This window comes from Monosiga brevicollis, genomic scaffold, assembly GCF_000002865.3.
Source record: "Monosiga brevicollis MX1 MONBRscaffold_14 genomic scaffold, whole genome shotgun sequence".
Taxonomy (NCBI): Eukaryota; class Choanoflagellata; order Craspedida; family Salpingoecidae; genus Monosiga; species Monosiga brevicollis.
The window spans coordinates 1,014,081-1,036,979 of NW_001865051.1; the positions used below are offsets into that span (position 1 = coordinate 1,014,081).

The 22,899-nt window shown below is 55.0% G+C and overlaps 5 protein-coding genes across 5 annotated transcripts in view; 3 read left to right on the top strand and 2 right to left on the bottom strand.

Annotated features, from left to right (window-relative positions):
• The window catches only part of MONBRDRAFT_32953 (uncharacterized protein), a gene marked incomplete at its 5' end in the record, with an annotated part of 1,559 nt that extends 435 nt beyond the window's left edge, over positions 1 to 1,124 (top strand). The window contains 3 exons of the mRNA XM_001746842.1: positions 111 to 399; positions 530 to 686; positions 797 to 1,124. Of these exons, the coding sequence (XP_001746894.1) occupies positions 111 to 399; positions 530 to 686; positions 797 to 944 (594 nt within the window). The 3' untranslated portion in view covers positions 945 to 1,124. The remainder of the gene's footprint in view (positions 1 to 110; positions 400 to 529; positions 687 to 796) is intronic.
• A 119-nt stretch (positions 1,125 to 1,243) lies between these two features.
• On the bottom strand, positions 1,244 to 4,206 carry MONBRDRAFT_26556 (uncharacterized protein; the record flags this gene model as incomplete). The annotated part of the gene is made up of 15 exons (XM_001746953.1): positions 1,244 to 1,495; positions 1,575 to 1,637; positions 1,728 to 1,801; positions 1,891 to 2,035; positions 2,127 to 2,241; positions 2,365 to 2,424; positions 2,538 to 2,606; positions 2,699 to 2,762; positions 2,874 to 2,913; positions 3,018 to 3,107; positions 3,185 to 3,256; positions 3,365 to 3,448; positions 3,562 to 3,663; positions 3,770 to 3,932; positions 4,019 to 4,206. The coding sequence occupies 15 exons, from the start codon at positions 4,204 to 4,206 to the stop codon at positions 1,244 to 1,246; spliced, it is 1,581 nt and encodes a 526-aa protein (XP_001747005.1).
• Positions 4,207 to 10,356: 6,150 nt separating this feature from the next.
• Positions 10,357 to 12,724, top strand: MONBRDRAFT_26558 (uncharacterized protein; the record flags this gene model as incomplete). Its single annotated transcript, XM_001746843.1, has 5 exons — positions 10,357 to 10,825; positions 10,943 to 11,154; positions 11,278 to 11,344; positions 11,444 to 11,548; positions 11,655 to 12,724. 5 exons carry the CDS (start codon positions 10,357 to 10,359, stop codon positions 12,722 to 12,724), a joined length of 1,923 nt encoding a protein of 640 aa, XP_001746895.1.
• A 958-nt stretch (positions 12,725 to 13,682) lies between these two features.
• MONBRDRAFT_32955 (uncharacterized protein) lies at positions 13,683 to 19,130 on the top strand (the record flags this gene model as incomplete). The annotated part of the gene is made up of 19 exons (XM_001746844.1): positions 13,683 to 13,704; positions 13,824 to 13,867; positions 14,232 to 14,305; positions 14,400 to 14,463; positions 14,544 to 14,649; positions 14,809 to 14,933; positions 15,055 to 15,195; positions 15,335 to 15,475; positions 15,610 to 15,971; positions 16,101 to 16,179; positions 16,268 to 16,667; positions 16,816 to 16,978; positions 17,098 to 17,178; positions 17,257 to 17,404; positions 17,555 to 17,635; positions 17,744 to 18,057; positions 18,213 to 18,312; positions 18,440 to 18,643; positions 18,759 to 19,130. The coding sequence occupies 19 exons, from the start codon at positions 13,683 to 13,685 to the stop codon at positions 18,927 to 18,929; spliced, it is 2,820 nt and encodes a 939-aa protein (XP_001746896.1). The 3' UTR covers positions 18,930 to 19,130.
• A 47-nt stretch (positions 19,131 to 19,177) lies between these two features.
• On the bottom strand, positions 19,178 to 21,582 carry MONBRDRAFT_37599 (uncharacterized protein). Its single transcript, XM_001746954.1, has 5 exons — positions 21,543 to 21,582; positions 20,634 to 21,055; positions 20,243 to 20,517; positions 19,777 to 20,015; positions 19,178 to 19,691 (listed from the first exon to the last, which is right to left on the bottom strand). The coding sequence occupies exons 2-5, from the start codon at positions 20,893 to 20,895 to the stop codon at positions 19,472 to 19,474; spliced, it is 996 nt and encodes a 331-aa protein (XP_001747006.1). The 5' UTR covers positions 20,896 to 21,055; positions 21,543 to 21,582; the 3' UTR covers positions 19,178 to 19,471.
• Between the last annotated feature and the right edge of the window lie 1,317 nt (positions 21,583 to 22,899).

Sequence of the window (22,899 nt, forward strand, 5' to 3'; positions counted from 1 at the left end):
CAGCTTTTGACCTCTGGAATGGCCTTCAAATTCGCTCGTCTCCGTTTCAACTCCTACCTCACCCCTGTTCCACTCCTGCCCCATTATGCCTTGGTTTGTTTTTCCGTCAGGAGGAGGAAGAAGAGGATGAGGATGATGAGGATGAGGACGAGGAAGAGCTGGAAGAAGACGAGGAGGATGAGGACGATGACGACGAAGAGCTCGCCAAGCGCGAGGCAGAGGCTGCGCTCAAGGCTCAGCAGGCCAAGCTGAAGGAACAGCAGCAGAAGCAGAAGCAGAAGCAACAACAGCAGCAGCAACAGAAGGAGGCCGCGGCCAAGCGTGCGGCCAAGGACGCCGCTGAGCCCCAGTCCAAGAAGAGCAAGCCCGAGGGCCCCAAGCTCCTCAACCTTTCCCGCGGTACGCCAGCGCACGAGCGCATGGGGATGGATATCCCTTGATTCTACATTCTCGTGGTTGACCTTGCTACCCCACCACCCCTCATCTTCTTGGCTGTGTGAATGTATCATCGTCTTTGTTTTTTTGACAGGGGTCAAGGCTTACGTTGTCCAGGAAGGCAAGGGCAAGGAGGCAGCGCGCGGCAACAAGGTTCAGGTCCGCTACCGTGGTCGCCTTGTAAAGAACCGCAAGCAGTTTGATGCCGGTCAAATCGGCTTCAAGCTCGGTCGCGGTGAAGTCATTGCTGGGTACGTTGCCTATTCTAAAGAAATGACCGGTCGCTCCTTGTTCACTCACCCTGCTTGGGTCCTCACTGCCTATCTGTACTTGTCCTGTATTGCCGTGCTCTCCCTTCTAGCTGGGACATCGGCGTGGCTGGCATGAAGATTGGCGAGAAGCGTCGTTTGGTCATTCCTTCCGCAGCTGGTTATGGCAAGAGCGGTGCGCCCCCAGACATTCCCAAGAATGCCGACCTTGAGTTTGACGTCGAGCTGCTCAAGTGCTAGGTCCACCCTTTCGACCGTCCTCTCTCATCAACCCTGCCCTATAACGACGTTGATTGATCAGCCTCGCGTGGACGAGCCACTGCGTGCCATCATTGCAACAGTTCTGCTCCCGAAAAGAGTAGAAAAAGAAGGAAAAAGAAAAAGAAAAAAGAAAAGACGACCAAATTTAATGAAACGTCCTGCCTGTGTGCGTGCATCTCTTAACATAAACAAACACATCTGTGCTCATCCAGACGTTTGTTGCACGATACCGATACCGTTCTTCAGGTATGAAATCACAGGTGGGGGGATCCCAAATCTTATGCATCGTCACGCGCGCCTGAGAAATACTCGATAGGAAACATCAAACGCACGTCCCTGTTGGTGACGCCAGTCTTGTCACTTAGAGAACACTTTTTTCCACGTAGTTGGCTGGCAAATAGACACAATTTCATGAATGCGAATCTCCTTTGAACGGTGCCAAGGTGCACATTGGGCGTAGGCGACATACCAGGAAAGATGCCCACTTCGCCGGTGCTAATCAGCTTGCCCTTCAACCAGCCCGCATCAATCTAGGACAGGTAACAGTGAATCAAAACGCCAGGGGCCAATCAAGCTTCGGAAGGCAAAAAGGAAAACAAAAAACCGTACATCGTTGGGTTGCTCGAGAAGTTCTAGCTCATCGTCATACTCAAAACTCAGCTCATCAGGGCTCTGCGCAGGCACAAAGGGCAGATCACGACAGGTGAATCAAGTTTTGACGGGCTTAAGGACATCGAAAAGCAAGTTCTGTCTTTAACGCACATTGGCAGCATAATCGTAGAGGGCGGTAACGCGGGAGCCTGCAGAGAGTTGACTTGGTTCCGTGGGACTGGCATCTATCACAAGCGCACACGGCAGTCCTCAGATGATGTGTAAGCCACTGTTTGAGGTAAAGGCCCCGTCAAGTCAATGTACATATGCAAACCTGAGTGATGTTCTTGATATTGCGGTGGTGGCTGCTCCGTGGCCGGAGCAGGCGGTGGCATAGGGGCTGGTGGAGGAGCCACAGCACCCGCAGTTGGTGCTGGTGCGGGTGGTGCGGGTGGTGGCGGGGCAGGCTCCTCATCCACCTACACAGCGCGTGGCAATACGGGTGGTGGTCAGCTCGACATGGCTTATGAGCCAAGGTCGGGTGGCGCATGCCGCGTGTCTAACCCATACCTGGATTGAAACGCGGCTACCTCCTGTGGGCATGGAGACTTGGGTGGGTTGACGGGATACGGGTACGGTTGTTGCGGCGGGTGCGGTATACACGTCATTGGTGCCTTCCAAGACCCTGGTAGCACAGCCAAAGCATGTGGTGAGGCCTCGTGGGGTGGGAGCAGTCAAGTTTCCCCTGGAAGTTCTTTTGGTAGCAGGACTGCGATGAACAAGCCGGCAAGGGATCGCCCAAACACACCAGTGGCCGTTATCATCGGGAATAAGCATGGGCATGTCGACGCCAAAATCTTTGGAGAAGCTAAGAGAATGTGCACAGTCCTGTGATGAGCGCGATCCAAGATTCGAGATGGCTCAAGGTGACTCGGAAACAATCAAGTCGGAAAGCTCAAGGGCCAGGCTGTTGGAGCGTACTTGGCAAGATCAGCGGGGACGTTGATAATGTTGATAACTTCCAGAAGAGCGGCATGTGAAGATTGAAGACTGCATTTTCAAAAAACAAAAACAAAAAACAATAAGTCAAAGGCTGCTCGCCTGTATTTTCGTGTGTCTGAGAACTGGCCAGCGGTACATACCGGGCCATGATATCCGATTTGGCGTGGTATTCAAGCATCATCTCCTTGAAAAATTGAATGCGTTCTAAGGACCATTGCAAGCATTCAATAACAATGAACAAGTGTTGCGGAAATGTCTTCATAGGCCCACCAAGGAGGCTGGGTGCTCGAAAGGAACGACAAGGAAGCATCGTACGGCCTTCTTCTTCCTGGCAACGATTAAACTCCACCTCCATCTATATTGGGGTGCAGCCGTTGAAAGTGAATCGATGCGCCCAGAAGGACCGGCAAGTGCAAATAATACTAGGCAGGCAAGCGGTTCGAGGATCTTAGGTCGTACCGCTCGTCGATATGAAGTGGTAAGACCGTTGCGCATGTCCTGGATGCGTTGGCGCATTTTAGCCAGGGATTTCTTTTTGGATGCCTCGGCCTAAGAAAACGGCAAGCGCCAACTATCAGGCCGCACTGACCGAATTGGCAGCTCGCGAGGCTTGGGTAGCGACTTACTTTGTTCAGTTGCGACTCGAGCTTCTCAGTGGCGCCCATGCTCGCGCGCTGCTCTTGCAGCTGGGCAATCAACTATGCGGGATTGGCATGCAGGGCGCGGGTGTGAGGTCAGCGAGGTGCGGGCACGTGTGGCCGTGGTGACCATGGGGCTGAGGAGCGCAGTGGCGGGAAGTCACCCACCTGATCTTGCTTGTCAATGTTGGCACGGTGCTTGTCAATCTTGCCCTTGATGGAAGCCCATGAAGCCTGTCCCTTCTCAAAAGCCTGGACCATGTGGGGCGCGGATGAAGGGGTGCAAAGAGGTGAGACAGGGGGACTGGACTCTGATCATCTGCATTTCAAGAGGGAGTCGGAGAGGTGGGTCAAGCATGACGGACAGAGTGGGCGCGCTTCCAAGGCTTGTAGTGGAGGATGCTTTTGGGGTAATGTTCCTTGCGGAAAGTCTCAAATTTTTCTTTGAAAGGATCACACAGCGCCTCCTATGTTGCACGCGTACATGCATGAGCAAAACCGGGTGGTGATGGATAGGTGAGGGTGCGTGTGTGTGTGTGGGAGGGGGGCTGTGGCGAGAAGTCAAGATGGTACCTTCAGACTGGTGTGGATATCGGCAATGGCACGCGTCTCATCGAGGATGGCCATGTAGGCATCCCTGAGCGTGTACTTTTCATAGGTCTTTTGGTTGACGCGCTCATCCCAGCGGTCGGCAAAGGCCTGGAGCTTTTTGCTGTACTCTTTCTCAATGCTCGCGCTGCGAAGAGGGGTTGAGCATATGTGTAGAGGTTGAGCCGGCGGCGCGTTGCGCAGCGGGGGTGGCGTGGCAGGTGATTGACGCACCGTTCGTGAAGCATTTTAACAAACTCTTCGCCGCGCTTTGGACCCAGGTTGATGCGCTTGAGAACGGGCTTGTAGCCGTTGACATCGTAAAAGTTACCGGCACCGATGAGAGAGAGATCATCCGAGGAGCCGCCGGCCATGGAGCCGGAGGCTGCCGACAACTTTTTTGAGCTCTTGCGCATACTCATTTTGGCGTTTGTTCACCAAAAGCACGCCTCCACACTTGGGCTGCAGTCTGCGCGCGGGTTCAGCAACCGAGAAGTGTAGATGGCAACAAGCCAGACATGAGTCCGCCGAAACGGCAGCGCCACGGATGGATGGAAGAATGGGAGAAGGTTTGGACTGATGCTGCAATCATCAGGTCCACCACAAACAGCTGGCACTTGAAACGCAACAGAACCCTGGCGTATATGTGTGTGAGTGTGTGTGTGTGTGTGTGTGGAGCGGCAGCCTGCCAGGTGGGCGGACCGCGGCTCCAGCTCACTGTATGGCGCATCAGACGGCACGGCGTACCTGCTCAACGCCACAAACTCGTCACCTACAGCCGCAAGACGAAAGTGATCCCACCCAGCTGCTGCACAACCCGATCCGCAATTGGAACTCTTGTTGATGACCTGACGCTGCCGTTTCGTCTTGACGCCCCCCTCCCCTGTACAAATGCACGTCACTACAGTGTGTGTGTGTGTGTGTGTGTGTGTGTGTGTTGCGTCGCGTTCTGGGACGTCAACTGACTCACTGATTTACATGTATTTATCTTTTCTTTTCAGAAGCATTGGGTCAATGATCCTCTTGACACACATCCCTCATCCCTCCCCCTGCCCTATGCTGCCCTATGTTGTATCGCGCTGCCCTGTACCGCGCTGCCCCCCTGCGCGGCTTGCACCGGCTGCCGTTTGTCCCGTTCCCCCCACCCCAACCGGTGGGCGCACATGTAATCACCAACGATTGTCAGACAAACATCATCGGTTCAATTGTCAGATTATTATGATTTAAAAAAGGAGAAGCGTGATACTCCCCCTTTTTTTTTCTTAAAAAAGGAGAAGCGTGGCTCCCCCTCTTTTTTTCTTAAAAAACAAGAAACTTCGAGTCACTGATCCACTCAGGACGATGGCAGCGGGGCCCGTGGAGGATGCAGAGCTGCAACGTCGCTTGGCGGAAGATTGCCAGCGCAAGGCCTGCGCTATTCAGACGTGCTTGGCCAAGTCCAACTACAATGAAGACGCCTGTCGCGCCGTCATCGAGGTAAGACAAACGTTCCAGGGTGCCATGCTCTGACTTGATGCGCCTCTTCGCTTCTTCACTCAGGTCGACACTTGTTGCACACAGGCTTATGAACAATGCGCAGCTCGCGTGCGCGCCCAGCTTCAAGCCGATTCGAAATGACGTGCCTCCTCCCACGCCCGGCGCACCGAAGCCAGCGCCTCCTAAACACGCGACAGCGCAGCACCCAGCCCCCGTCCACGAAATGAGAGAGAGAGGAAGAGGGAGAAAGGAAGAGGGAGAGAGGAAGAGGGAGAGAGGAAACGGTGGGGGCATCGACCCCACGCATCTAGGATGCTGCTTCGATCTTGGCAGATATCAACGCACCTCGAAGCTCAAGCCCAATGTTTGGGCCTCGGCCATCAGATGCATCATCTGCATGCGCCAGCTGGCCAAGTCACCAGAGGGCGCTGGCGTGGTCGCTTGTGGACTGGACATCATCAATACGCTCTCTGGTGTGGACGGCACAAATTCTTCCGCTGCCACCGGCTCCTCTGCTTTCTCGGGATCACCTGACAAAGCAGCATCAATGGGCTGCTTGGCCGTGCTATTTTCAATCCCGGAGGCTTCCGAGCTGCTCAACTCTCGTGCTGCTGACAGCGCCGAGTCGGCAGCCGTCAACGCTGCATTGGCTTGTGACGTCGCGTCGTTTCGCCGCAGCTTACCCACAAATGCCAAGACGCGCGCATCTGCATACACATCTTCCGCATTGAAATGGTCCAGCTCCAAACCCTCGGGCGTTCGGCATCGAGACAAGGCCACGTATGCCTGGCCCGCTGCAAAGATTTTGGACAATGAGATTTGGACCTTATCCAGTGACATGCCCTGCGATCTGCACGGCGGCCCGAAAGGGAAAAAAAAAAAAAAAAAAAGAAAAAATGATGTGGTCAAAAGGCTCTTCTCCAAAGCTGCCGACCTTGACCCGTATATCGGCATCAAAGCCTGCACCACAGCGAGCCATGCCGCCAAGCGCAACTCACTTGTGCACTGTCATGGCCCAAGCCAGACGCAGTGGGATTTGCGTGCGGCGTGCAAACGTGTTCCGATCCAATCGAGACTCCCATGGTGCTGGCCCAATTGGCACCAGCGTGCCGTTCTCAAACTGCACAATGGGTATCATGGGCTGCGTGGCCAACCATTTGCCAACATTGACGCCTTCCGGCGATAGAGGCTCATCATAAACGCTGTGCTCTTTAAGCTTGGTGTGGTGCACAATGTCCACGATCACTCCACGTGAGCCATTGCACAGCCCTTGCTTAAGCGCCAAATTGCGCAGCAGCAACACCTAGCCACGAGGCGTCCCACAGTGTTCTATTAGCGGTGTGGCCAGCGCGCGAGGGAAGCAGGCCCCTCGCATGCCCACCTGCGCATTTTTCTTGAGATGAAGATGAGTTGGTGCTGCGCAGTCGCGTGCAAGGGCCTTGAGCATCCGCTCTCCCTTTGGGCCGCCTCCAAACTCATCGTACGACACGAATTCATGCTGCTTATGCGTAAGCTTGGAGAAGAAAATTTTGTTTTCTAGCAATCGACTCGCATACACAAGAGTGCACAGCATAGAGATGAGTTTTTCAAACCAAAAACGTTGGGGGGGGGACGGGTATGTGTCCAAGTGCACGGAACAGCAGGCCCCAAGACAAGACAACTACTGACCGTCATCAACATTCACATTGGTGGTGTACAGCTTGGTGGGCCGAATGGGACTGACTGGCAAAGGTCGTTGACATCGATACAAAAACTCCACGTCTTTGGGTTGAACTTCACCGCGACGGAGATTTTGCAGCACGGAGATAAACCTACACGTCGAATCATGAAATCAAGTCAGACATCTTCCAGAGCCATAAACCAGGATCAGCACCATCGCATACGTACTCCTGATCAGATTGCCGAAACACTTGGGTCAGCTCATGCAGCTCAAAATTGCACGTGTCCCACACGTTGATGCCCCTTGGATCTGTTTCGAAACAGTAGCTAGATTTGAACAAAGCACAAGCACAACAAACAAAACAGGCGTGCGTGAGGGAATCATGCTGGGTACATGCTTCCTCGTTCCCCCGTGGAGCTTGGGGAACAAGTTTGCGGCGGCCACCCGCACCGTGTTGCGGGGTCATATTCCTTCTTGCAGACTTCACACGTGTGTAATGTTGTCAGCTATTGAAATGCCGAGGCGTGCGCAGGTGAGCGTGGGGAGGACCGCCGCAAGGTGCCGATGATGCGGTGGCTCAGCAGGCCCTTCACATCCTCTGACCTTGTCGGCTTCACCCTTGAAAGGGCAGGGTTCATTGCAGAAAGGGCATGGAATGAAGTCGGGCACGGGCGGTAGTTGGCAAAAGTCGCCGGTGAAAATCAGCTGGATGCCCCCAAATGGGCGGTTGATGTTGCGAACGCGTCGGGCAATCAGGTCGAGTTTGGACAGCAGCTCGGCGGAGAGCATGGAGACCTCATCAACCACCAAGACGTGGGTCGCGCGCCAACGCTCCACCGCCTAAGCACAAACATTGCTTGAGAGTGAGGAAAGATCTCAAACGTTGCTGGGGTCAGTCAGAGTCAATGCAGCCCTCATAGAGGCAGGTGCTGTGACACCAGTGCACGTGTGCATGAAGCGAAGAATAACAGCATACTGAATTTTTCGAGGGTCGTTTCTTGTTCTCGTTCTTCTTGAAGGGTGCCATCAGTTTGTTGTAGATGATGTGTCCATTGTCTTTGCCCAAGCCAATGCCAGCATAGCTGTGGATCGTAGAGGTACCGATGGATCCCATGTCCAGATTGACAGCAGCAATTCCTGCCCACCGAGTGCCACCAACCACAATTCAGGCAAAGCACTGGCACAAGAGCTTGTGGGTCTGCTATTCGCGGACAGCGAGAGGCAGACTTACCCGAAGTAGCGGTGACAAAGATTTTGCGATGTACGCTGGCCAGCTTATCGACGACGTAGCGCAGGGTAAAGGACTTGCCCACACCAGCAGAACCTGTCAGAAAGATGTTGCGTCCGGCCAAAGCTGCTGTGACCACCTGAGGTGTCGTCAGCGAACATCCGTAATGCACAGCAGTGCGGCAGATTCAGGCGGGCCATGAGGAACGGGGCTGGCTGGCTGTGAAAGAGGTCGGGGTTGCAGATGCACAAGCTTCACACGGAGGGCGCGCTGTAGACTGACGCGTTCTTGCTCTTTTGAGAGCGTGGGCGGCTTTTTAGCATCCTGCAACACGGCAGAGCGGTCCTGTTCCAGCTTCTCAATCGAGGTTGGTACGCCAGTTGCCGCAGTTTGTCCGCGAATGCTGGTGATGTCACGTAGCAGACAAGGGCAGATGATTTTTGATTGAGATGCATTCCAACGCGCTTGTCCCAGAATCGAGACGGCTAGGCTGATTACTCGGGTACCAAGGGTCATACTTGCGAAGGAGCATTGCCCGGCGGCGCTTCTCTTCGACCATCCGTTGAATTTCGGGGGGAAGGCTCTTGCGCGGCTGGCTAGCCGTTTCTTCCTGCGAAGTTGCCTGGAGCTTTGCCATCTTGCAAGGAGTTTCCTGATTGGAGGAGCTGTAGCGAATCAGAGATTCATACAGGCATCGACTGGCGTGAGTCAAAGGTATGCTTCCTCTTGTCACGGCGGCGCAGCGATTGGATTGATGCGAGCAGAGCAGAAACGTACGCGGCACTCATCGTGGCAGCCGTTGGGGTTCCAGTCGCAGATGCTACAGAGGCTGTGCGCAGAGATCTCTGAAACAGCAACGGGGATGTTTCAGAGTTGGCGCCCAGGGGCGAGCCTGGGGGCGTGGCGTGTTCGCCCGTGCTGAGGCTCGTGCCTTGACTGCGAGCGGCGGACGGCGCGGCGTCTGAGCGCGCGGGGGGCGACAGCAAGTGGTCGAGGGTCACGTAATCTTGCGGCTGCTCCATGACAACAATCACAAACAGTAAGGTCGCTCCACCTCAGTGCAATCCTCTTGACCCGAGCTGCTCCCGCGCCGAGATCACGTTCGTCCCTTTGCAACCACCATGCCCTTTCTCCCGCCAAATCAAGTTGGCGCTTGTTGAATGGAAAAAAAAAAAAACGGTCTTGGTCTTTCTGACATTGTTTTCTGACATCGACACTCCTCCTTGTTGTTTCACATAGACAGACAGACACACAGACAGACACACAGACAGAGATTTCGAGAGAGAGATTTCGAGAGAGATTTCGAGAGAGATTTCGAGAGAGAGACGCCGTCTCGATGGCGGCAGCTCGGGAGGGAGGTCTTGGAAGGGGTATGGATGAAGTTGGCGGGGGGTTGAGAGGATTGTTGGGCGTGGGGGCTGGTGGGCATGGTCCCATGGATCGCTTTAACATGAAAAGAGAGGTGAGAAGTGCTGTCACACGAAGTGCGTGGTTGAATTGGACAGAGTTTAGGACAGGGTTCAGGGATCATCACATGTGGATGCTGCCAAGACAAACAACGGTTGTGAGTAGCCCCACGAGACCTCAACTCCGCGCTCATGTTTTGAGGGATGTTCAAGACGCGTGCGAAAGTGCATGCCTCGGCTCTGGGTCCCAATGACTCATATTCTTCAAAACACAGCATGCACACGAAAGAAATGACGAAAGTTCCAGCGTGGGGCACGAAACTTCAAGCCACGAGTCCACCAGCGCTGTCAACCTGTTACGCGGCAGACACATGTCGCAGTCCCCACGATCAAGCGCCATCTGGTTCACTTCTCGCCCTAATGAATGTGTCGTACTCATACTCAAGATGTCAAGATGTCAAACCCATATGATGTTTTTTTTTCACAATTTGTGACATCGTGACATCTGGTGCGGCACCAGTCGAGCGCAATCTGTCTATGACCTTGGCCATGGTGCCGCACTCTTCCTTTATTACTATGCGGTCGCTGCTCCCAATGACAATGACTATGGGGGGCTCGCCCACGGGCGCAGCGGGCAGTGGCGCAAGGGCATGCACGTTGGCCCTTGCCACGGGACACAACCGTTGGCGGACACTAAAATAAAGCGCCATTTCTCTGTCGTCGCTGGCGTCTTTGTGTCGCCCCTGCACCGCCAACCAACCCCTCAGACGCGCACCCACTGCGCGCAAGCACGGTCTGAGCCATGGCTGCCCACAGTGAAATAGGCGGGGCAATGCTATCGCGCGACGCTGGCTTGCCAATCCCCGACGCCGGCTCCCCACTTGATTGGCCCGGCTCGCTCATGAGCCTGCCCTCCTTTTACGTGAACACACTGGCCATTGAATCCGCCGAATCTGCAGCGCCTCTTGTGGCCTCGCCCCGAGATTCCACGATTCTCTCGTCTGCGTCGGAAAACGAGAGTGCCTCATCTCCGACGCTGTCTTCCTCCTACACCAGCTGGGATGACGCCCAGCTGCAGGCCGCTCCCACTCATGCCATGCCAACATCTGTGGCTCCTCAAGCCTCCCGGGTGGCGCCAGGACTCGTCTCCCCAGCTCTTCGCCCCGCCCCGGCGTCTGTGCCCATCCCAAACGGTTCAGGCTTTGCCAGCTTGCCTCATCACCTTCAGTTCATGCTAGCGGCTCGTTTCCAGGCCGCCTCGTCAGGCTCAGGTACGTGGCACACACACACACACACCTTCAATGCGATCAAGCACGAGCCTGGCTTCATGATACCGTGGGTAGCTGATAAAGCTCATCAACTTGCGTTTTTGTGTGGGACATTGGCAGAAGCTGACGCACTGACACCTTCGGAGCAGCTGGCAGTGCGCTCGCGTGTGGCTCAGCTGGCCAGCCACCTCCAACGCCAACGGTACCACCAAGCGACTGCAACCAACCTGCTCGATCCTCCGTCCGGCCTGACGAGTTCCATGCCGCGAAACCCATCATGCCTGCAAGCCGATCGGCTGCTGGTGCGCCGTCGGGCGTCCCCCTGGATGGCGGTATGTTCGTTGGCACAGCCTTGAGTGCCTGTCGCCTTGCTAGCCGGCCAGTGTCGAATAGCAATGCGGTTTTTCCTGGTACATTCTTCCAGCTAACGCCATGTCATTGAAACGGGCACGCAGCGACGTCGCTTCCGCATCTCGGGCAAGTCTAGTGTCAAGACTTCTGTGTGGTGTCCATTGGATGGCGGTAAGGCCCGGTCACATTGGGGGCGATTGACGTTGACGCATCTCGCTGGTGCTGGCGGATGGCATAATGACATTTTGTTGACTCGCCCTTCTGCCTCAGAACACGCCGCCGGCATGCTATGTCCCATGGGGCGCCTGCAAGAGCTGCCCGCGGATCACAAAAGTGTTACGGACCTCTTTGAGAATGCTTTTTGCCTGCCATCGGGTAAGTGGGCACATCCCGACTCGCAGTTGATCATGCGATGTGCCCCCGAGTGGCGGTCTGATCTTACATGTATTGGTTCCGCGATGGCGATGGGTGACCGCTCTAGAGACCAGCGACGAAGACGACAACACAGATCATGGCGATGAGGGAGGAAGCTCAAGTACAGACGCCTCGCCACCGCCAACGCCACGCACACCAGCCTCGCCCAGCGGCACGGCGCTGGTCGCCATGAGTAGCATGTTGCCAGACAGTCAGTTTGTTGCAGATCGGGTATGCCAGCCTAATCGCTTGGTGGTGGCTCGCTTGGACTGCCGCACGGGTGATTTTCGTAGCGCTGCCAGCGTCCGGGTTGGGCAACACGTGCGTAGTATGGCGCTGCACACGACGACGGACGCTGTGCACTTGTATGTGGCGGCCGGTACCAAACTACGGCTTTTCCGACCAACCGATGGAGAATTGCGCTGCGTCTGGAGCAAGGAAACGGACGGAGTTCTGCAGCAGCTTGAGCGCAACGCGAGTCGACCCCTGTTGCTCTTGGGTGGATTTTCGGGGGTGGTGCGGTGCTTGGACCTGGGGCGCACTGAATCAGTACGCCGACGCACCGAGTTCTCGAGCTGCGTGTATCGTCAGCACCTCTCCGAGGCCGTGGCCAGCTTGGCATGGCGACCGCAGTCGCTCAACACGTTCTCTGTGGCCCTGGACAACAATCAATTGGAGCTCCGAGACCTGTGTGACACGGGCCGCGCTGGTGTGCGGTTGCACATGGCGTCGACGGCCTATGGTCACTGCTGGCTCGACGCACAGACCCTGGCAACGGGGCACGACGCAGGCGCCGTCGCCCTCTGGGACGTGCGCATGGCCACGCGACCTTTGCAGCAATTTCACCTGACGGGGCTGGGTGCCGTCGGTCACCTGCGCTTCAACGCTACTCGAGCACTGCTGAGCTGTGACGGCCATGGCAGCGCACTAGTCGACTTTTCGGGTGGACACGCGGCGCCGCGTGCTCTGGTGTCCGTGCCATCAGCGGCTCCCTCACCGCATACCCTCATTCCTGGTCCCCCTCAAACGTGTTTGCATCACTTTGAAAACGATGCGCTTCTGGCGTTTGACTCGGATGGCTTTTTCGGGCTTCCCACCCCGCTCGCCGCGCAGTCTGCCTCGCCGCTGCTGGCATGATCAATTTGGTTGGGCACACCTTGTACTTCCGTCTTGACCAGTTTCCGGCGCCCTACTGGCGCCCTGCGAGACGACGACTCGTCGGAGCATGTCTTGTGTCTTCATATTTATTAACAGTTGACGTCCAGTCCCTGCCAATTTTAATCGAAGGGCTCACCTGCCTTATCTACCTCGATTTGGGTTGAAGTCGCAATTGACGTCAATGCTCAACACAGTCGAACATGAAGGGTCTTTTCCACCACTCGTGCCTGAACAATGCTTTCGCTCATGTCTTTTAGTCTCCTACCTGTTTCACGCCGACCATCGTCTGCTTCCTGCCGATGCACATTCTGCTCGACTGTGTGGCGCCGTCAGCGCGCAATTAGCAGAGGCTTCCATAGCCCGACCTGTTTTTTTACGACGTGGTTTCTGAAGCGTGACTAAAGTCGTCGAGGGCGGCTCACCCTGAGCATGCTGCTCGTTTTGCTCGTTTTGCTCCAGGTATAGCCCTGCTACCACATGTAGCTCCCCGGATCATCAGAAGCCAAAGCTTTACAATATCCATTGGTTCAAAGTGTGTCATATGTGGCGCTTAGTGGTCACAAGTGAGAGAGAGAGAGAGAGCAGAGAGAAAGCAGAGAGAGAGAGCAGAGAGAAAGCAGAGAGCAGAGAGAGAAGAGAAGAGAAAGTCAGAGAGAGAGAAAAAGTCAGAGCCAGTGTCAAGAATTCTTTTGTTAGTTTACTGTTTTTGGGTCTTGTTGTGTTGTGCAGCAGCAAAACCGGCTATTCAAAAGGGCAGCCGCGTCAGGACCACGCGTTTGACTGCGGTGATCGACTTGAGGGTGCGAGGGGTGATAGACCAGTGTGTGCTACGGTTTGTGCACGACAGGATTCATTGGTCCCCCGGGTCCCTTGGTCCACGCCGCTGGATTGCTTGGTGACGACAGTGAGTTGACGGCTCCAGTAACACACAAGCACTATGCCTGGACTCACCTCGGCGGGTAAGTGAGGTGGACGATGTTCACTGACTCGACTGCAGGCCGCCTCGGCAACCAGCGTCCCTTCTTGGCTGATAGTGCGTTCCTGTATGCATGGGCATGCTTGCGGTGCATGTTGACAGGTGGCGCGCTCGCGCTGCTCCACGATGACGACCAGCAGCTACAGGTATCTTCAATAGTGACGCTGCCTTTTTTTTTTTTTTTTTTTTTTTTTTTTTTTTTTTTTTCGTGTTTTATCCTTCTTCACGACCGGTTGAGCGAGAGCGGTGCAGTGGCAGCCGGCGAAGAGCCAGGGGAGGAAAGAGGCGAAGGACCAGGGGAGGAAAGAGGCAAAGGAGGGACGCGCGCGCTTTTCTGCGGCTCCATCTACTCTGTGCTGTCGTTCTCGTCTCCTTCTGCCACACCCCTGTTTTTGGTTGTTCCTTCTGAATTTCGTCTCCGACTGAGCGCAAGGTCGATGTTACTCGTGTCATCCACCGGCCTGCTCGCTCATGCACAGCATGCCCGTCATGGCACACTATACTTGCTAGGAGTTTGGCATTGAAAAGCTTTTGGAGCTTGTCGATGACTTTTGGGCCGAAATTGCGGATGACATTGCGACCATGTAAGTTTTGCCCCTCAACCACGGCAAAGGCACAACCGCCACCGCTTTTTGGGTTCAAGTCATCCCTCATCACAATTTGATGTGCCTTTTTTAGTGAGGAGTTGTATGAGAATGAAATGTTTCCCAAGCGCGATAAGGCCGCACTCCTGGCTGCCAAGGTCAGCTTTTCTCCTCATCATGCCTGCGTCGTGTACCATCTCGCACTGTCCCAGGTCGCGCTCACTCCATGCCTGGCCAGGTGTACTACCACTTGGGAGCGATGGCAGACTCGCTTCGCTTCGCCATGCACGCGGGCAAGGCTTTTGACCTCTCTGAACAGTCTCTCTTTGTCAACACGCTCATTTGTAAGTGGACCATACGTCGGCACGGAAGCACGACCTCATGAAAGCTTGGGCTCGACAACTGCTTGATGATCTCGCGCAATCGCTCATGCGCTCTCTCACCCCCCTCCAACTCTCATTTTTGCATCTGCTGCGTGATGCTCGATCTGCCAACCACCTTAGCCGAGGCCATTGACACCTACTCATCCCTGCGCCAAGCCGGCCGCGCTGAGGAGGTGCCAGCCGCCCTGGAGACCACCGTCGACCGCATGTTTGATCAATGTATCAAGGATGACAACATCCGCGAGGTATGCCTGCCACAGCCAAAGCTCAACCCACAGGGCTTGTTTCTTTCATTTGGGGGTGCGGGGTGGGGTTTCTTTTTGGTGCCCTGATTTCCAACTCGTCTTGGTGCGTCTCGCGAATTAGGCCGTCGGCGTGGCGCTCGAGGCCCGTCGCATTGACACCATTCAGCAAGCTCTGGCGGCCGCCAACAATGCACCGGACGTGCTGGAGTACACCTTCAATGCCGTCATGACCCTTGTTACCAGTCGTGCCTTCCGCGATGAGGTCGGCGCTGTTGTTCTCTTGCCCTGCCATCCCCTTGCATGATCATTCTTCAGCTCGTCACAGCAATTTGCTCTGATCAAGAATGCGCTCAATTTGCCTTTTCGGACCCGGAACGGTAATTCTATCTTGCTTGTTGCAGGTCCTCGAGATCTTGGCTGACGTGTACAGCAACGTGGCCAAGCCGGACTATGTTGAGCTTTGCCGCTGCCACGTGGCCCTCGGCCAGGCAGATCGTCTGGCTAGTCTCTTGCATACCCTGGTGGGCCGCGGCGGCGATGATGTGAGTATTGATTCATCTCGTTTTTTTTTTTTAAATCTCGTTTTTTTTTTAAAAAGAAAAAAAAAAAGAAAAAAAAAAGGTTTTTGGCAGTGGCTTGCGCTTTGAGTTAACCTACGACTCCTTCGTTTTGTCAGCGTTTGATTGCCTTTCAGCTGTGCTTTGAGCTCAACAAGGGAGCTCGTCAAAACTTTGTGCAACAAGTGCGCGCAGCTCTTTCTGCCGCCGTGAACGGTGGCGCTGAGACCACAGCCATGGACCAGAGTGCCGATACGGGTGACAAGGACATTGCTGCCGCTGTCAAGCGCATGGACAGCATTCTGTCCGGGGACATTACGCTCACGCTCCACGTCGACTTTTTGAGCCGCAACAACCACAGTGATCTCCTCCTCCTCAAAAACCTCAAGGATCAGACCCCCAACTCAATGATCTGCCATAGTGCTGTAGTGTTGGCCCACATGCTCATGTCCGCTGGTACCACCAGCGACGTCTTCCTTCGGTATGTCGCGCTCGAACACAGCTGAAGAATCATCATTCCGGCTGCGGGAGGGTGTTGGGACATGTCGATATTCGCCTTGCCTGCGGCAAATTACTGATGTCGTTGGATGAACTGGTTGGTCGGGAACAGGGAAAACAAGGACTGGCTTATGAAGGCTCAGAACTGGGCCAAGTTTAGCGCCGTCAGCGGCCTCGGTGTGATTCACAAGGTACCGTGGCTCGCAAGTCGGTGGGGGGTGGCTTTGTCCGTGCGTTGGTGTGCCCCCACCTCGCCTCACTGCACGTCACACTGAATAGGGGCACACACACCAAGCTCGCAAGGTCTTGGAGCCTTATCTGCCTCGTGATGATGGCAGTGGGTCCCCATACGAGATCAGTGGTGGCTTGTATGCCTTTGGCCTTCTGCATGCGGGTCATGGCCAAGCCGTTCTTGCGGACATGACACAGTACCTTGTCGGTGCATCCACCGAGGTGGTGCAGCACGGTGCTGCCCTTGGACTTGGCTTGGCGGCCCTCGGCTGCCAGGATAACGATGCGCAAATGGCGCTCCAAAACACGCTGGCGATGGACAGTGCCGTGGCTGGTGAAGCAGCCGGTATTGCCATGGGCCTCAACATGATTGGCACGGGCGATCACGACAGCATCAATCACATGTTCAACTACGCCGAGGCCACTGAGCACGAAAAGATTATTCGCGGTGCGGTTTGCGTGCTTGCTTATGTTCTCAACCATGTCATTTCTACAGCGCTTGTGGATTGCATATTTTTTTTTTCTTTTTGACTGAACCTCATTAAAGTGTGTGTGTGCCTTTGGTTGGCCGTACCGGGGATGGGTTGTACATCCAGGTCTGGCCTTGGGTATGGCCTTTATTCAGCAAGGTCGTCGCGAACAAGCCGACGACATGATTGCCACTCTGCTCAAGCACACGGATCCTCTGCTGCGGGCTGGTGGCTGCCACATGCTGGCTACGGCCTACGCCGGCACCGATGATAACAACGTCACCAAACGGTTCGGCACAGCGCGTGGTCGATCCCATCAATGTGTTTGCCAGGCTCAGCAAAAAAAAAAAAAAAAAATAGGCCCACTCATTGCACCATAATATCAATGCGTGGTTTTGTTTTTGATAGCCTACTCCATATCGCTGTCAGTGACGCAAGCAACGACGTGCGCCGTGCTGCGGCCGTGGCCATTGGCTTTGTCATGATTCGGTTGGTTTCAAAGGCGCATGTGCTGGGTGGCGCGCAGCCACCTGGACAAATGGCTCACGATTCGATCGTTTGATTTAGATCACCCGAGAAGGTGCCCACCTTGCTCGCGCTGCTCTGTGAGAGCTTCAACCCTCACGTGCGGGGTGGCTGCTGCTTGGCGCTCGGCGTGGCCTGCGCTGGTACGGGGCTTGTCTCCGCCCTCAACCTGATTGAGCCCATGTTCAAGGTACGTTTCTGCCGGTACAGACGACGCAATGGGTCGAGCCTTGGGGGACAGGAAAGAAGGGGTGTGTGTGTGTCGTCGATATACCTGAAGCCTCTCATTCCAATCGACACCTGCTTTGCTGTGCTCCCTGGTGCCGAACGACCTTGCCAGGATGCCACACCGTTTGTGCGTCAGTGCGCTTATGTGGCGACCGGCATGATCCTCATTCAGGCTCAAAACACACACCCCAAGGTTTGTGACATGTCTCATTCGATCGTGGCAGAAACAAACAAACAAAAAGTTCAATCCAAATGGGCCGGCTCAACACACGCGACTTGTCAACACCCATTTGCTTTGCAGGTGGCTTCCTTCAAGAAGGAGGTTGATGAAGTGGCGTCCCAAGCACACCAGCCCATTCTGGCCCGTTTCGGTGCCGTTCTGGCCATGGGCATCATGTATGCCGGTGGTCAAAATACTACCATTCAGCCATGCCGTGACCACGGACACATTGATGATCAGTCGATTGTCGGTCTGCTGGTCTTTACCCAGTTTTGGTTCTGGTTCCCCTTTACCCACTTCTTGTCTCTGGCCTTGACGCCCACGGCCCTGATTTGCCTCAACGGCGACCTCAAGATGCCCCAGATTGATATTCTGTCAGCTGTTGAACCATCCAAGTAGGCTATTGCACTATTTTTGCGGTTGTTGCATCCACCTGCTCAACTCCTCCAGTGGCTCTGGTAGTTGGGTTGGTCCGGGTTGAGCTTCCAAGAATCGGGTTGTCTGGATCAGGAGGGGTGCTCATTGGTGATGTCTGTGTGGTATACGCTAGGTATGCATACTTCCCGATGACCGAGCCCCCCAAGGAAAAGAGCAAGGACAAGGTCGCGACTGCCGTCCTTTCCATTACGGACAAGGCCAACAGGCTACAGGTAGGATCTGTTTGCCGTTTGGCGTTGGCTCTGGGGCGTTGGCTCTGGGGCGTTGGCTCTGGGCGATGGCTCTGAGCCAGAATCAACCTTGCTTGAGCCCCCTTCTCATCAATCGCACGACCTGTAGAAGAACAAGCGCCAAGAGGCGGAAAAGATGGATACCAAGCCTGAGGGCGAGTCCGAGAAGGAGGACAAGAAGGAAGGCGAGGACGAGAAGCCTGTCGCAGCGGAACCTGAGCCCAAGGAAGAGCTTCTCTCCAACCCGGCTCGCGTTGTGGCCGCACAACTGCCCGTAGTGTCCATTCCCGACGGATGCCGTTACCGCCCCGTGGTAGGCGCTTGCGTTTGCAAACCGTTCTGCTGAGCTCGACGGCGCCCATGATGCCGTTATGACTGCCTCTGATGTCTTTGCTCACTGCTCGTTGAACACAACCCGTTTCTTTTAGCTGTTGCCTCTGCGTGGAGATGTGACTGTATTGTCTGACACGACACCGGGTGAGGAGGAGATTATTTTGGAGACATCAGAGCCTGGCGTTGAGCAGGCAGGCGGTGTTTCTACGGCCAACGAGCCCGCACCGCCTGCGCCGTTTGAGTTTGATGAAAGCAAGGAAGATTAAGCAACCGAGCCGTGCATTTTTGTAGTGAAAGCCTTTCTCTCTCTCCCTCCCTCTCTGTGTGGCAGATTTCGGGTGGTTGGCTGCGCGTTGCTGCAGCCACATACCATCAAAGGTTCTGGGCTGTTTTGAACAGTCCGCGCTTTGTCGGGCGCATGTTTGGCCTGCCATCTCTTGTCCATCCAAATTGACCCGTTGACCTGTTTGAGTTTGGGAAGAAAGGTGCGACGTGTCATCTGCAGAAAAGCGTCAATGACCCAGTTTTCAACTCAGGAGAGAAAGAGAACCAGGGCCGAGACAAAGGAGAAGAGATGGCAAAGCGAGAGGACATTAGGATGCAAAATGCAAAGAGAAATGACACGGAACATCACGGTGCACGAAATTAAAAACGAAGAAAGGCCACAAGCCCAACAGCACGCATGAGACAGCCCACACTATGGGCAGGATTAAAGGGGAGAGAGGGGAGAAGGCGGCGCAATGCAATAGCGCCACTAGGCGTATGGAAAGACGAGAAAAACAGAAAAAAAAAAAAAAGACGGGGGAAATTATTGGACTGAAACAAAGCCGTCGTTATCCGTCTTGTTAATGCTGGCCAGCATGGCGTCAATGTCCATGCCACCACTTTCTTCGACAAAGACGCTGTCCATGTTGCCAGTGCCACGGAAGGACACATCCGACTGTCCAAATGAGGATCCGCCGTCGAAGCCAGACCCGCCAAAGCCGCCGCGGCCCATGCCGCCATGGTCGCCGTGCCCAGAGGACATACTGCCGGGGGGGGGGGGGGGGGGTCAGGGATATTGCACAAGGGACAAGGGACGGTGTGCCACTTCAGACGTGTCGAAGAAGAGACCTACCGTGCATGCCACCTCCGGCGCCAAAGTTGTGGGCACCAGTTGGAGTAGCACCGCCGGCAGCACCGCCACCAAAGGATGCACCCTGGTGGCTGTTGGGCCACATGCCCGGGGGTGCTGCCGCTGTGAGAGGAGCGGGCATGTCAGCATCGGTACTAATACCCATGCGAGTGAGCGCCCGCATGAGCTGAGAAAGGTTTTCCTGTTGCCGAGCCGATTGTGCCGCCAAAGCTTGGTTCTAAACGAGACACGATGCAGCAAGCGTTTCAGGGTGATTTTGAAGAGCCAGCAACTGCTTTTGACCACCACAACATGTCAAGCATCACAGACAAGAAGGCTCAACCACCGACTGCGCCAAGTCGGCAAGCACAGCTACGAGATCACTCTGGTTCGACGCGGACCGTCGCCCAATCCCAAGGCTCTCGGCTGGTATTGTAATTGTGTGTCATCGAGCTGAAAACTAACCTGAAGGTGCAAAAACTGGACTTGGCGCTCAAGGGCGACAAGGCGTTGGTCAGTGAGGTGTTGTTGCCGACTTTGAAACTCCTGTGTCGGTTGCTGCATGACGGGCGTGGAAGGGTTGGGGGTGCGCGATTTTTTGGCGGATGCGGCGGAGGATTTTCGATGGATAAGGTGAAGCAGATCCTCACGCCCACGGCGGAAGTAAGGGTTGCTAAAGCGCTCGATCATGCCCACGCCGGGCATGACCTTGCCCTTGTTGCTTGTGTTACGATGGAATCCTGGTCATCGTGGAGAAGGCCAAATGAGCCATGGTGACAAGTCGAATCACCTCTGATCTTTTTATGGATTGGGTGGCACTGTGCAGCAGCAGGACGAGGTGTGCGTCTGTACGCACCATACATGTTGAGCTGTCGGACAAAGGAGGCATAGTTGTTGTGTTTGTAATAAGCGGGCAAGACATCGCGGGAAAACGCAGCGATATCGGCCACCCAGAAAGAGGAGCCGTCGTCGCTCCACTTGATAATGTGGTTGTGCTGGTCGTTGTTGGCTAGCCGATAGAGTTTTTGCAAGAATTGGGGAACGCCACCGCGGGTTGAGGAGGGGCTGCGATCATCCACGCCCATGGAGGACGAGTCCACATCCGAGACATCATCCATGGTGGGTGGTGCGCGAGGCGGATCGAGTCGACACGGGGAGTGAATCAGCCCAGGGTTCGGGCATCGGGCATCGAGTCTGCGGGGCACGGGCGCGGGGCAAAGCAGGGGCCCGGAGCCTCAGCTAGAAGGGCCTATTACGATGGCCGTCACGCCTCTATCCCTACGAGAAGGCGCAAAGGTCACAAAGCGTACAGAGGCGAGCAGGAAAAAAAAACAAAAAAAACAAGATAAGGCAGGGAGCAGCAAGTCGGGCATGTGGCTCTTTGAATAGGGTGATAAACGACTGCCAATCAGGTGTGCGCAACGGCCAATTGTAACGCCCCCGAGCAACGAGGGAAAGAAAGGAGAGGGAGAGGCAGCAGATGAGGCGAGCGTGAGCGCGAGCGGTGCTCGTGTGTGTTCAGCTTCAGGGGTCAAGAGAGAGAGAGAGAGAGATAGAGAGAGAGAGAGAGAGAGAGAGAGAGAGAGAGAGAGAGAGAGAGAGAGAGAGAGAGAGGCAGAAACAGGGATGGAGAGTGGCAGCCTCTTGGGCAGCCAGCAGAGACAAGGACGCATATGTATGTGTGTGTGTGTGTGCCAAGGGATGGCAGACCAAAACCGACAGGGCGGGGTGGGGCGTTGCTGTGCCGGGTCGGGACGGGACTCACCGTTGACTCGTCTAACTGCTGATGCTTATCGCGACCTCCCTGCATGCGGGAAAGGGCGGGGCGCAAGGTGAGCGATGGTGCGCGGGGGGTTTGAATCTTCAATCGACTTCACAAGACGCCTTTCATGAGGGTGAGGCGATACTTGGCGCTGCCGTTTCACGCACCGTGACGCGCGGGAAAGGAGTGCCGCGTGAGGTTAGAGAAATGGGGTTGGCTGTGGGTGAACGCCAGAGGGAGGGGCAGGAGGTCAACGCAAAGTCAGAGAGACGCTCAGTGACCGGGTGTGGGGTGTGTGACGAAACCAAGGTGAAAGTAGAGGATGATGATGCAAATGGTGTTTTTAAAGAGAATGCACGTATTCAGTGGCCTTTGTCAGAGGGTGAAGAAATTTAGCGCGATTTAGAAATGGAGAGAGTGGCTGGGCGAAAGGAAGGAAAGGAACCTTTCTTCTTCTGCTGCAACTTTTGCAGATTTTACGACATTAACTCACTGGCTTTTATACTGTCAAGATATTGGTGATTTGGATTTTACTGCATCTTCTTGAATAAAAAGAGCATGTATAGACGTTACGAACCGAGTTGAGGAAGACAGGGAAGGAAGGGCGAGAGGGTGAGGACAGGAGGGATTGAGAGAGAGAGAGAGAGAGAGAAAGAGAGAGAGAGCGCGAGAGAGAGAGAATAGAGGCAGAGAGACCGAGGCAGAGAGAGAGAGAACAGAGCCAGAGCCAGAGACAGAGCCATAGACAGAGCCAGAGAGAGAGATCGGCCGAGCGGGGATCGGGGACTGGCACAAGCACGTAGTCAAGCGTTGTCCCATTCAATTGTGTCAATTCAGTGACGGGGGGGTGGACAGACGTCAACGCCAAGGCATGAGCAGCTTTCGGGGCTGGTGGGAGCGCAGGAGCATCACGCACTGTGAGATCATACATCATCAAAGCCAGCCCCACCCTCGGCAGGGTCTGGTCCCGTTCACCCGGCTGCCCTTTGGCCAGCAAGGAGCACCAAGGGTTGCACGGTCAGGAGAACGTTCATGAAGGTTGAGCATGCATCCCGCGTCTTACACATGGTGACTCCTTGACGCGATGCCCAACAAACTCTTCCATTTATATTTACTTTTAAGTGTCGAAGCCTACAACAAATTATCCCCTTAGCTCAGTTGGTTAGAGCGCAGGTCTAATAAACCTGAGGTCGTGAGTTCGAGCCTCGCAGGGGATAACCTTTTTGTGCTTGCCGCTTTTTGTCAGACATCCTCTTGTACAATTGTCAGATGTTTTACTTTGTCTGACAACCCTTATCTGACAATCTCTCTCTCTCTTTACGCTTTCCCATGCAGCAGCAGCACGAGCAGGCAAGCAACT

Excerpts from the sequence above, each read along its gene's own strand:
- MONBRDRAFT_37599 (XM_001746954.1), bottom strand. The coding sequence starts at position 20,895 with ATGGATGATGTCTCGGATGTGGACTCGTCCTCCATGGGCGTGGATGAT. Across the intron at positions 20,518-20,633 it reads CCGACAGCTCAACATGTATG|GATTCCATCGTAACACAAGC; the intron begins GTGCGTACAGAC and ends CACGATGACCAG. Across the intron at positions 20,016-20,242 it reads TCCAGTTTTTGCACCTTCAG|AACCAAGCTTTGGCGGCACA; the intron begins GTTAGTTTTCAG and ends TGTCTCGTTTAG.